At 38.4% G+C, this 12,742-nt stretch overlaps 1 protein-coding gene across 1 annotated transcript in view; it reads left to right on the plus strand.

Moving 5' to 3' along the window:
* Positions 1–1,842: 1,842 nt before the first annotated feature.
* The window catches only part of si:dkeyp-9d4.3 (caskin-1), a 41,333-nt gene continuing 30,433 nt past the window's right edge, over positions 1,843–12,742 (plus strand). The window contains exons 1-6 of the mRNA XM_037690536.1: positions 1,843–1,873; positions 2,778–2,829; positions 4,213–4,310; positions 10,785–10,930; positions 11,065–11,160; positions 12,113–12,234. Coding sequence (XP_037546464.1) covers positions 1,843–1,873; positions 2,778–2,829; positions 4,213–4,310; positions 10,785–10,930; positions 11,065–11,160; positions 12,113–12,234 — 545 coding nt within the window. The remainder of the gene's footprint in view (positions 1,874–2,777; positions 2,830–4,212; positions 4,311–10,784; positions 10,931–11,064; positions 11,161–12,112; positions 12,235–12,742) is intronic.

The following is a 12,742-nucleotide window of genomic DNA, read 5'->3' on the forward strand; positions in this document are numbered from 1 at the left end:
CACGGAGAGGGAAAAGCTTTTCCACAGATTACAGAACAGCCACAGATTATAGCCAGTGGATTAAGAGGGTTTGACCAAATAACATAAAAAGTAGAGGCAACAAGGCAAGCAAGCAAATTTCTTCGTTTTCTGACATTTCTTGGCTTTTATCTTCCCTTAACAATCGATGCTAGTTATTAAATGTGCAAATGATGAGTTATATAATCACATAAGGACATACAGTAATTACACAATTATGCTATGCACTGAAGCAAAATCGCACATAATGAGCGGAAAACATATGGCAATGACATTTTCAGTAACCAGCTATTTTCATAGCTACATATCTGAGCCAAGAATTTGTTGTCAGACTTTTATTATACAAGCTTTATATAAAAGATTCAGAAATTTAAATAATGTATTGTTTATATATTTTTGTACACTAATTATGTTTGGTAATCCTTGTATCTTTAGGATTTGATCTTTTGTTCAGACTAAACAAAAAAAAAGTAAAATTTGAATTTCAGGAAATTAGTTTGAGGTATTTTTGTTTTTTTGTTTGTTTTATTGACCAAACAACATATATAGATATATTGAGAGGAGCGCTACATCTGTAGCATGTTAGCTTAGCAGTAACTGTGACGCTGTAAGACGCTGCAGGTGTAAGAGACGCTGTGTGTTCAGGTGCATTAAAGTTGAAATATCTTTAAAACCTGGCACCTTATTGTCCTCCAAGCTTCGTGAGAAACATCATTTAGATGAGTAGTGGTGAACACAAGTAAAAAAGTCTAGTGGTTATGTTTTTTATTTCTCTATAAACACAAATAGTGCCGACCGGATGCTGTGTGTTCAAGTACATTAAAGTTAAAATGTATTTAAAACCCTACAGCTGAATTTACACAAACTTGGTGAATGGTAAATGGACTGTACTTCTATAGCGCCTTTCTATCTTATTTCAAGATACTCAAAGTGCTTTACACTACAATCTGTGCCTCATTTACCCATTCATACAGCACTCTACTAGATCTCTACAAAGCTAATTGAACAAATCATTCTAAAGAGACTAATCAGTGCTTTTAGATCACATTCACACACTGATGGGACACACATCAGAGGCTCTGAGGGGTTCAGTGTCTTACCCAGGGACGCTTCAGCATGTGACTGCTGGTGGATTCGAACCCCCAACTCTCGCATTGGAGGACGACTGCTCTAACCACTCAGCCACAGCCGCCCTCTTGGTGAGAAACATGCTTTAAATGTGTGGAATTAAAGGAAATCTAGGTGAAATGTTGCTTTTTTGTACACTAGCGTCGACTTTTTTTACACGCGCGCACACACGCACGCGTGCGCACACATACACACATCATGTCCCCCCCGCATTACGGATGCTTCTGACGCCCTTGCATCCATCTGTTATCTTTACCCACGTTTCATTTTTAGGTCGCGGTGGTCACTGGTGCCCATATCCAGCACTTACTGTATGAGAGGTTGGGGACACTCTGGACAGATCTCTAGTCCATCACAGGGACACATAGACAAACAACTATTCACTCTCTCACTCACACCTCGGGACAATTTAGTTATCGTTCATCCTAACATGCATGTTTTTGGTCAGTGGGAGGAAACCGGAGTACCCGGAGGCTTCATTTCCTCATTGTTGGATAAAAATACCCTTTCATTATCTACTTACTTTAAAAAGAGCCACACACGAAGACAAAAGAAGATTTTTTTTTTTTAACCCAGTTTACTTGCAAGGGAAGAGTTTACCATTGGCTTACACAGATGTTTCATTGAAGCCCCGGTTGCGAAGATCTGCTCTGGACAGTGTACAAGAAGTGCTTTTTATACATGCTTATCAGCACGATGACCTCGGCCTCTCAGCACAGACTCGGAGGTGAACTTGGATTACCAACTGCACATGTAGTTCCTTTCTGAAAGGACAATAACTGTCGTGACTCACACGCATGGTTCAACATTAATTTAACATTAGCAGTGATTAACATAAGATAAGATAGAACTTTATTGATCCCGCAGAACCTTTATCTGAATTTCCCTGACACTCGTTGCAAAATCTTCTGAATTTTCTGAGCTGCCTTTCTCTTGAGTTTTTGTTTAGTTTTGGTTAATAAGATTTTTAAAATTGCTCATCGGTCTCTTTATGTTAAAATTAAAATAAAAGCCAATTGAAGTTTATTGTAGGTTATGTTATGTACTATTTCTTGGTCAGGTTGTATCCTCTTGCTCTAGCTAAAATGCCTTCTAGAGCAATACAAAGTGTGATTTGTTCTTAACCTGTTTGTATTCTACAATGTTAGCCATTTAGTCATTATCTTCCATTCATATCTATATTTTTATTTTACTGTATTTTATTTGTTTGCTGTGTGCTTTGCTTGTCCTGTGCAGCACTTTGGTTGGCCTTGTTGATGTTTTAAGTGCTCTCTAAATAAAGCGGTATGGCATGGTAATATCCTAATACATACATTTGTTTCAAATATGAAGTAATTTTTTAATTTTTCATGCAAAATCACAGACTGAGCATCTAAACCTACCAGTTAAACTTGCCAGAGCTCCTGTCTTCATGACGCCTTCACTTCTCTTTAATCTCTTCATTGTTTTAAAGGCAGACGGTGGCTTTTGAATTGTCGCAGTTGTGAAAGTGTTGACTTAACACCACCAGCAGGGCATCAAAAATCAGCAGTTTGTACAACTGAACTGAACATATTTGCTAATGACTTGAAGTCTGAATTTAGACAGTTTTTTCCCCCAATGATATTTCTAACGTTTTGTTTCTCTTTCAGAACTCCTTGGAGCAGCAAAACGAGTTAACGTCAACATCCAGGATGCAGACGGGTGAGAGGCTGCTCTTTGTTGTCACACCTTTGTCATCACAACTCTTCTTTTTTTTTTTTACCCATTGCCTGTTTTAACTGGGGGGAAAAAACTAGCACTGCTAAAAAAAATTAATATTTCCTGTTGCCTTGCATACCAAAGTTTTAAACTTCTAATCTGGCTTCAAATTTTTGCTCTACATCTGTAAAATTGACTGCGTTATAGCCATATTTGTTTTGCTAACGTTGATTAGCTGTGGATCCGCTATGGATGGATGGATGGATGGATGGCGCCATGTCGCTCTGCTAAATGAAGCTGTTTTGACCATTAAAGAGCATTTATTAAGGAAAACTGAAACTGAGACACACTTTTGCTATAATGTCGAGCAAACAAATAATTGTTTTTAAGTGTTAAGCTTGTTAAATTTTGAAGAACTGCAACAGCAAGTCCTCCTGTGCATGCTCACTTCACTCAGCTGGTGCAGGTGGAGGAACGCTGGAGAGCTATGGCTCCGACCGCGATGGATGGATGGAGGATGGATGGATAGATGATGGATGGATGGATGGATGGATGGCGCCGCCGTCCATATGAAATGAAGCTGTTTTGACCATTAAATAAATGCATAATAAATGCGACGGGTCAGTGGTGACACATAATAAATGCGACTTGCAAATGTTTTTTCCTCATCATGATTTTTTTTTTTTTTGACTGATGCAACTTATACTCCGGGAAAAAAAACGGTATACCAAATGTGATATTTTAGCTGCAGTAAAAATAAAATCAATTGCGTCATGTGGTACTTTTGAAATGTTCTTTTTAATATCGTAAAACTTTGTAACCTTGGTGGTTTTGCTCAAGGTCATCATACTGTGAGGATTTCGTCCTGCTCCAATTGTGATTTATTTGATCTTTAGGCTAAACACCGTTTCCAGACATTCTCCTTCATTATGTTTAAATGTTCATCTCGTAGTTATATCTATATTTGGTACAGAATTAGTGAAAACCTTTGTGTGGACATGCTTGGTTTATAATTCTGCCTCATTACATAATGAATATTATTTTATAATTGTGTTAGTTGGAATCAAACAAATGGGCTCAGCTCCTCGTGTAATGACTGATGACTCAGTGATTTAACTCCAGGGACCAACTCTTATATTCACAAGGGATCCATTAGACACACACAAACACATTCACACGTAGATGCTCTGCTTGTACGCTCCACTCCAGGGTAGCAAGATTGCTTATTAATGGAACTAGGTCATTGCCCCCCTCCCATCTTTCACAATTGAGCTGAGAGGCGGAGCGGCTGTACGCTGAAGATTAATTCAGTAAAGTTATACTCATGGCTCACACAGCCTAAATGTGATTATTTTCACAAATATTCTGTGTCTGTGTGTGTTAAAGGTTGTCACCTATGCATCATGCTGCCTTGAGTGGTAACAAGGAGCTGATCTCTCTGCTGCTGGAGGCCCAGGCAGCGGTGGATATCAAAGACAATAAAGGTAAAAAACAAAAACTCTGATTTTTGCACCATCTCTGCAACTCTAAGTTAACACTCGCACAAAAAGATGCCAAATCCACAAATCTGCCCAGGAAACAAAAGATTAAAACAAGAGACACAGGAATACAAAAGCACATTTCTGGCTTTCTACTGTATGACAAATAATACCGGCTTATGCAATAAAAAGTGAGCTTGTTGGAAAGGCAGTAACATTATTGTTTTTTCTTTTGTGAGAGAAGCTGACAGATTTGTTTTCACAGTAAATAATAGAAATAGAGGATAAAAGCTTGATGGCTGCAGGACTGAGAGCCAAATGGAATCCGAGCAGCAAATATCTCCATCCAACATTGGCAACATTGGTATAAAAGGAAAAAGAGGAAATCTCTGGGCAGATGGGAGTTATAATCCCTGCAGGATGTTGGCCTAGTCTCTTCACTCAGTCAGTCATGCCCTTGTTTGTGCTTAAACACAAGCAAACACCTGGCAAGCATCTTTACCACATGGCCCTACCTCCTCAGTGAGGGTTTTTTGTTTTCATGCTGTAGAAACATCAAATTACTCACTACAAAAGTGTAATTCATGAAGCACTTCTTGGTTGTGCTCCTCCATTTGACGTCCATTGTAGGGCTCACACTGTGCAGTGCAATACAATTTTAAAAGTGTCATTTAAAAAAATACAACTGGATGATATTACAAGAGCTTTCCAACACCCTGTTTTTCAAGCTATTTTATCTGCAGCTGTTTTACCCAGTTTGAGACTTCACTCCTCGCATTTTCTGTGAGGTCTTTATATTTTTAACAATACAAATTACTCTGAAAACCCCTTGAAGAGCACTGAAAGCACCTAGTCTGACGGTTCACACTCGCACACAGAGTAAATCACACCCAGATGAGTCGACAACCTGGCTGTTCCCACGTACTTACATCTCCCTCTTCTGCAGTTCAACTCTTAATAGTTGGTTATGATCCTCCTCTTTGGCACAGTCTTGTTGAGGGACCTGGCTCAGGTTAATAGAAGCTGTTTACCCTCCTACCATCTGGAGGATTTTGCTCCATCGAATCGACAAACATTTATTCCCCTCTCATTTAAACAATAGAAACATGTTTCCTTTCAGCTTTTTGAACTTGACACAGCCAATATTTTAAAGGACAAGTAATACAAGCCGTTAGTTGATATTTTTTTAATATTTTAACTTTTACTTTAGTAGTGACCACATGATTTTATGGTGAATACCAACTCCAGTTTATCACTTTAGCACCGTCTTTGTATTGGTTTGTTTTTGCTTGCCGTCTGTTCTCACCTATACTTCAATGAGAGATGCAGTATTTTATTTATGGTTGGAAAAGCAAAGAAGAGAACGTGAACGCTGTACTACAGGCTGAAGAACAAGAGAGAAACAACTTCTCTGTCACATACATTATCAACTCCAAAAACCCTTAATCTGTTTTCACTTTTTTAGAGACAAAATTTAAGACAAAATATTGAAAGAATATCAAAGTTCATGCTCAATAATCTAGGTTGAAATTCTAAAGTTCAATCAGGTCATCTGGACGGTTTCTTTTTTTGTTGAGATGTGTCATCCTTCATCCAAAGGACTTCATCAATCAGAGATAGTAGCACACCCACATAGTAGACCAGTCAGCCAACTGGTTGGTCCTGTATGTGGATGTGCTGCTTTTGGGACTTAAATTTGTTTGTGGCTCCTCGGACTGATGAAGTCCTTTGGATGAAGGACGCAACATTTCAACAACAAAAAAAAAGAAACGTCCAAATGACCTGACTGAACCTTGTTGGATTTTCTACCTGGATTATTGAGCATGAACGTTGATGTTTTGAACCAGTTTAGTTATGGCTGCCTCAGAGGAGTCGATGGGGGAGAGGGCAGACCCCAGAAACCATCTTATCACCAGCAAACTGGTTGATCCACTATGTGGGTGTGCTGCTTTTGGGATTCGGTTTGTTTGTGGCTCCTCGGACTGATGAAGTTCTTTGGATGAAGGACGAAACGTCTCAACAACAACAACAACAAAAAACATCCAGACAACCTGACTGAACTTTGTTGGATACTGAAAGAATGTTTTTCACAAAAATCCTTATGAAATTAGGCGAACTGTTTAACTGTTGATGAGAAAGAAGTTGCAGTTATTAACAAAGCAATAAGTGAAAAGTTTATATTCCACCTCTGAGGTATAATAAAAGCATGATTTGAAAGGGAAGCTGTATGGAGAACCATTGGCTGTACAAATCACTTCAAACTTAGGGAGATTCTCTGCTCAGAACCAGACGGCAAACAAAACCACAAAGTTAATAACAAGAAGTGCCTACCCGAAAAGTATTGCGTAGCTAAAGCTTGATATACAGTAAATATCCTGAAAAAGACACGGGGATAATAGAGCGAGTGCAAGCTCAAGATTCAACCCACAAACAGTTGTTACGTGCTGTCATTGTCTTGAAGGAAGCCGTATCTTCTGTTTGGGAAAATGCCAGTTGATGTTCAATGACCCGGCCTTCCTGCAAGCCTGAGCCTCTGCGCCTGATTTCCTGTCCAAAAACATCACAAAGGAAATGGGGCAAACAGTTCGCCTAACAGTTCTGCCAAGATAATCTTTGGAGCACAAAAAAGGGTATTTCCAACAGCTGAAAACCCATTGAGTTTGGATTACTGCGCTTATTTCATAAAACTTGTGTAATTCTTGTCTGAGAAAAATTAATGTGATGATGAAGTTCTCCTTTTACAGTATAATTTTTACTAAAAACAATCTAAACCTGCTTAATTGTTTAATTTGTAAACCAGGAAATTTACCAGGTCAACTATAATGTCTTAACAAAAAGGGTTTTTTTACCAATGCACCAAACTTCTTGAAAGTAGGCCAAGTCATTGCATGAATTTCCTCAGAGGTGTCAAGGTTAGTGTTGCCCATTCTTTACACAGTCAGGAAAATGTCCCCCCTGCTTTTACTTTCTGCAAAATTTGTGAAGCTCCCTGGAGGTAATTTCCCTTCATACCACCTTATGTTGAAGATTTCCCTTCCTTAATTCAATGCAGTTTTAGTCCCCGTTCATGGTGGTAAGTGAGCTCAACAACAAATCTCCTCAAACAGTATTCTTGTGTTTCTTTTGTTCTTTTGCATTTCTTTTTGTAGGAGTGAAAATGTGTGTCGACAAACAAAGCTGGAACGCTCCCTTTAAGTTGTAGTTCTGATTTGGAGGATTGGAGGTTTCGCACCTCAAAGTTTTACATGGTAAAAAGTGATGACAGCTGCAGTAATATATGCAGTAGATATACATTTTTTATTTTCACTTTTGCTGGATGGTATCTCATTAAATCAGTCACAGAGATAGTATTGTACAGCTCTATTAAGAAATATGTTGTAGCAGCATTTGAAGGCCTAAAATGCGGATAAATCTGCTTGTTTTGCTAACCATAGCTAGCTGTGTCACTGAACACAACAGTTTGAAATTCCCACTAGTATTCAGACTTGCAGCTGGAACATGGAAGGTTCAAACTGAGGTGACGCCATATCTATCCTATCATCTCAAAACAAGTGTCCTTGTCATTGTTAGTTTTTTTCTCTGCTCATGATTTGAATGACTATTGACTTAAAGCCTTCTCTGTCTTTACTGGCTCTATTGTGTTGTTAGAAAGCACAGTTTGCACGACATAAACCTCATGGATAAGTAGACAGTGGATCAAAAATTGGGCCTCTTTAACCTAAAGGGACCTGCACAAAGTTTTCAAAGAGTTGACCAGATTGAAGTCACTGTTAACAGTGGGGTGGCATACCGACACAGTAAGTCATTACCACATTCAGGTGTTTTATTATGTTGTTGTCAAATACAGGCAGTTAGAAAATGTTTGCAATACTGGAGTTAGGAAACTGTCTTCTGATTTAGGGCTTCTTTGTTTTTTTACTTCACTGTTGATATTACTAACTGAGCACAGCACAAGCCCCGTATGGGATTTTGGGGATTGACAAAGTTTTTTTGTTTGTTTCAGCCTTGCATCCATGTAGAAAATGTTTTTTAAGAGTCCCTAAATGGTATCTTTCGAAACCAAGTTCCAGAGTAAGAAAGTCCTTAAACACCAATGGTGCATTCTCACGTGGATAGCCTAAATGCGACCTTTGGAAAATAATGGCGTTACATTCCCACCTCCAGTCTCACCCCAAACGTAACAAAGAAACAACATTACTGACAAACTCCATTCTTGTGTTTGCACTGTAGATGCTCAACTACAGCAAAACTCTTGTATCCTGTTTTACTTTAGTGAACAAAGTCTAATAAATAATAATACTGTCTCAAATAAAACTAAACAAAAACCCTTCATTGTCACACCAAATACACCTATAGTCTTTTTTTTTTTCTTTTTCATTTACAGTTGAAAGTGTTTGCTCCACGCCTTCTTTCCTTTTTCGGGTGTATTTTCAGGAAACACCACATACAAACCCGACATAGTTAATACACCACTAAGGTGTTTTTCTGTTTCCATGTGGATAAAAACAGTTTTAAAAATGTTGCCATGTCTACATAAAAAAAAGTGTTTTGGAAAGACAGTGTTTCTTTGTGGACAAAGTCCACGTTAGCCGCTTTTGTTAAGGTTAATTAGCTGTGGCAGCCATCATTACTCAGGTTTTTTTTATATTTTTTTAAACAAAGTGTTTTTTTTTTTTTTGTTTTTTTTTGGACATACAAACAAAAAGGTGAACACAAAGAATAAAAAACCCCTCCCATACTGGATCAGTCACGAACACACAAATGAACTAAACAGGCATTGACAAGTTTTCCACATACAAGTAAAGTCAAATTTATTTATAAAGCACATTTAAAACAGCAACTGTTAACAAAGTGCTTGCAACATAAAAGGCTGCCAAGTGTTCCAAAATCTTTTAACAGAACCCTTCAGGGCATATCTGATTTTTTTCTAAATTAATATGATACAACACCACCTCTCTTATCCAATGCACATATGCTGAGGTGTGTGGGTTCTTCCAATTGTACAAGACAAGCCTTCTGGCCAGATTAGAGCCAAACACAATCACATTATTTTCGTACTTGCTGAAAGACATATCCACAGGGACCACCCCGAACAGTGATGGATGAACAGTTCTCCCACATATCCCAGAGAAGGTGTCAAAAATAGATTGCCAAAAAGTCTTCAGTTTGGGACAGGTCCAGAATGTATGCAGGGGTGTAGCTGGAGCTTGTTGACAATAATTGCATGCGGGGTCCAGGTCTGCTTTGATCATGGACAGTGTCTACCAGTGCAGCCGGTGCACCACATATCTTGACAGGTTTATTCCAAAAGTTAATCAGATGCTTTTTGAGAATTCCATTAAAATAAAAAAGGAGGAATGAAATTTCATGGGGGATCTATTGCTCACTGGCTGTACTCAGTTTGATAATGAAATTTATTTCCAATATAAAGAAATAGTGGTCTTGCACACTGCTTCTTTTTAGTTGCTGAATCTAAGTGACTGTAATGTCCCCAGCTGTACTTCATATCATTGTCCATTCTCTGCATGGCTCCAGAAGTTCATTGATGTTCAGCTGCCTGCATTGTCCTCCTGGGCCACGTTAAGACACTGATAAGGGTCTTCTTGCCCTTTGTCTCATCTTTGTTGCCTTAAGTGTCTCATGAGTGTGATGCTCGACACAAACAATTGTTTCAGGGTTACACAAGGGTCATAAAGATGTCGACTTCTATAAGGAGGGTGCTATTTTTAGGAGTTAAAGCTGAGAGACTGTGTCTGTAGCGATTCAGTGACACAAATGTTACAGAAATCTGTTAAAATATTTTATCCACATTTGGGTAGTACTCAAATTGTTTTTATTATCAGCAACATAACAAAAATACATCTCAGATTTTTAATTTTTTTTTAGCTAAGAGTGTCCAAAATGAGAATACACCCCCCCCCCCCCCACACACACACACACACACAAAACCCCTCTAAAGCATGCTTTTTTTTTTTTTACCATTTCTGAATAACCAAATTTTTTTTATCAAAGTGCCTTTTAAATAATAACAGCTTTTGTTACATAATAGTGTAAATTATCACTTAACCCAGTAATGTGTGAGCTCTTGTGCACATTTCTTTATTTCAGCTCCTGTGATAACTCATCCAGATGGCAAAACATTAAAAATATATATATAATTTTTGCAATAAGCACGATGTAGTCAGTAAGTGATCGGAACATTTGCCTGTAATTAAGTTCAGAGATTCATTGGAACCAATAAAAGTTGGAATAAAAATGTATAATGTATTTTAATACTTGCTACCTGTCTAGTTGCAACTTGATTGATGTAAATATTTTTTACAGTGTTTGCATGCTTATTTATATGATCATTTTTGTGTCTGTTTGCATGTGCTTGTGGGGTCTTGTATGTCTGTGTTGTGCTCTTTTCTGTCTGTGTGTTTTCTGTATGTGTTTGTCTTTGTGTGTATGTATGTGTGTGTGTCTGTGTGTTTTGTGTAGGAATGCGTCCCCTGCATTATGCTGCATGGCAGGGGAAGACTGAACCAATGAAAATGCTGCTGAAAGCAGGCTCGTCAGTCAACGGACAGTCAGATGAAGGCCAGATCCCTCTGCATCTGTCAGCGCAGCATGGACACTACGATGGGGTAACTCTGTAATTCTGTGTGTATGTTTGTGAGGTGTGAGCTGTTATGCACACTTGATGATCCATGCATGAAATTTTTGTTGCTAGAAGATGGGACAATCAGATGCACCAGTGTGCTTTGTGTGTGTTTTACAGTCTGAAATGTTACTGCAACACCAGTCCAACCCATGTATCTCAGACTCAGCTGGAAAAACTCCACTGGACCTTGCTTGTGAATTTGGACGTGTTGGAGTGAGTAAATCACAAATTGCATTTGTTTTAATAAAATAAAACCTAAAAATTGACCACGTCTATGCGTCCAGTCTGAGGGGGCAGTCAGTGTGTGACTGTCCGAGAAGGATGTGCTTTGGCTATGATTGGGCTCCCAGCAGGCTCGCTTGTTAACCGTTGACCTCCTCTGTAGATTGCCATGGGCACAATACCAGAAAAATTATAGCCCTCACATAAGAGTCTAAAAAGAAAGGAGGAAAATGTGGTTTTATTTTAACTGATAGTGTTATCACAATATTCTAGGGATGCACAATATTATCGGAATAGTAGCGTCAGAAACTGATAGCAGAACTGCTATTTGCAATGACTGCTCTGCGTCAGTGATGCGAGAAGGAGCAAAAACGAAGTCCTACAACACTTGAAACGTAATTAACCATCTCAAGAACCACCATTCTGACCATTACGATGAGTTGGCCAGAAAGGAAAGCAAGAGAAGGGTCAACCACGGAGAAACAAAACATCACCAGCTGTCCTTTCATCCAAAGACCATGCAGAATAATGTAGTATTTAATTCCACAGCAGAAAAAGCTATTTAGTCTCTGTAAGTAGATGTAGGGAAAAAATATTGGTGTTTATATCGGTTATCGGCCAAACAAGTTTTAACATATTGGATTTTTGGACGATATCCGATATGCCATTATCGTGCATCCCTGCGATATTCAATAATATCACAATCACATTTTTTTCAGCCTTATGTCAGCTGGTTTGAATCAGACTTTTATGTTTTCATATACATATATATGTGTATAATCAGGTCTCTCTTGTAAATGAGTCCCCGAGGCTCAATGGGATTAATCTGTCTAAATAAAGATTGAATGAAAAATACTGCAATTAATTCCATGATAACATTTGAATATTTTAATTGTGTTTGTTTCTATTTATCAGTGACTCTTGTGTATCTCTGCATGTTCAGGTGGTCCAGCTCCTGCTCAGCAGTAACATGTGTGCAGCCATGCTGGAACCCAAACCCTCGGACCCAAACGGAGTGTCACCTCTGCACCTCGCGGCTAAGAACGGACACATAGAAGTCATACGGTCCGAACAAGCTCTCTTTGATGTGATGCCTTTCTCAGCCTGTTTTCTAATTTGCTTTCATCTTACCTGTCTGTCCACCTGCCTGCTTGATCCACAAAAATCTTAAAGAACACTTTTATTTTGTGTTTTACTGTAGAAATTTACAAGTTGCTCAAAACAGAACCTGAACAATGTATAACACAGCATAAAGTTAAAGATGATTCATAAAGTTAGCGGTAAGCATTGTTTTAGATGTTTGACGTTTTAGTAAAATAAGTTAACTGCCTAACGTATGGTAACTATGACGGCAATCACAATTAGGCAAAACATCCTGGTTGCTCTACTCATCAAAAGTGCAAACATCTTACCCCTTAAGCTCAAAAACATCTGCAGTTCTGTTCTCATACACATTCAGTTCATTTTCTGTGTACTTTGGTTTGTTTAACACAACTAATTAGAAATTGGATTTTTATCGTCATTATAATGGCACATTAGATTAACTGGCAATCCATTCAGCTGTCTTTAAATT

The sequence above is a fragment of the Nematolebias whitei genome, chromosome 16 (assembly GCF_014905685.2).
Source record: "Nematolebias whitei isolate Nwh7 chromosome 16, NemWhi1, whole genome shotgun sequence".
NCBI lineage: Eukaryota > Metazoa > Chordata > Actinopteri > Cyprinodontiformes > Rivulidae > Nematolebias > Nematolebias whitei.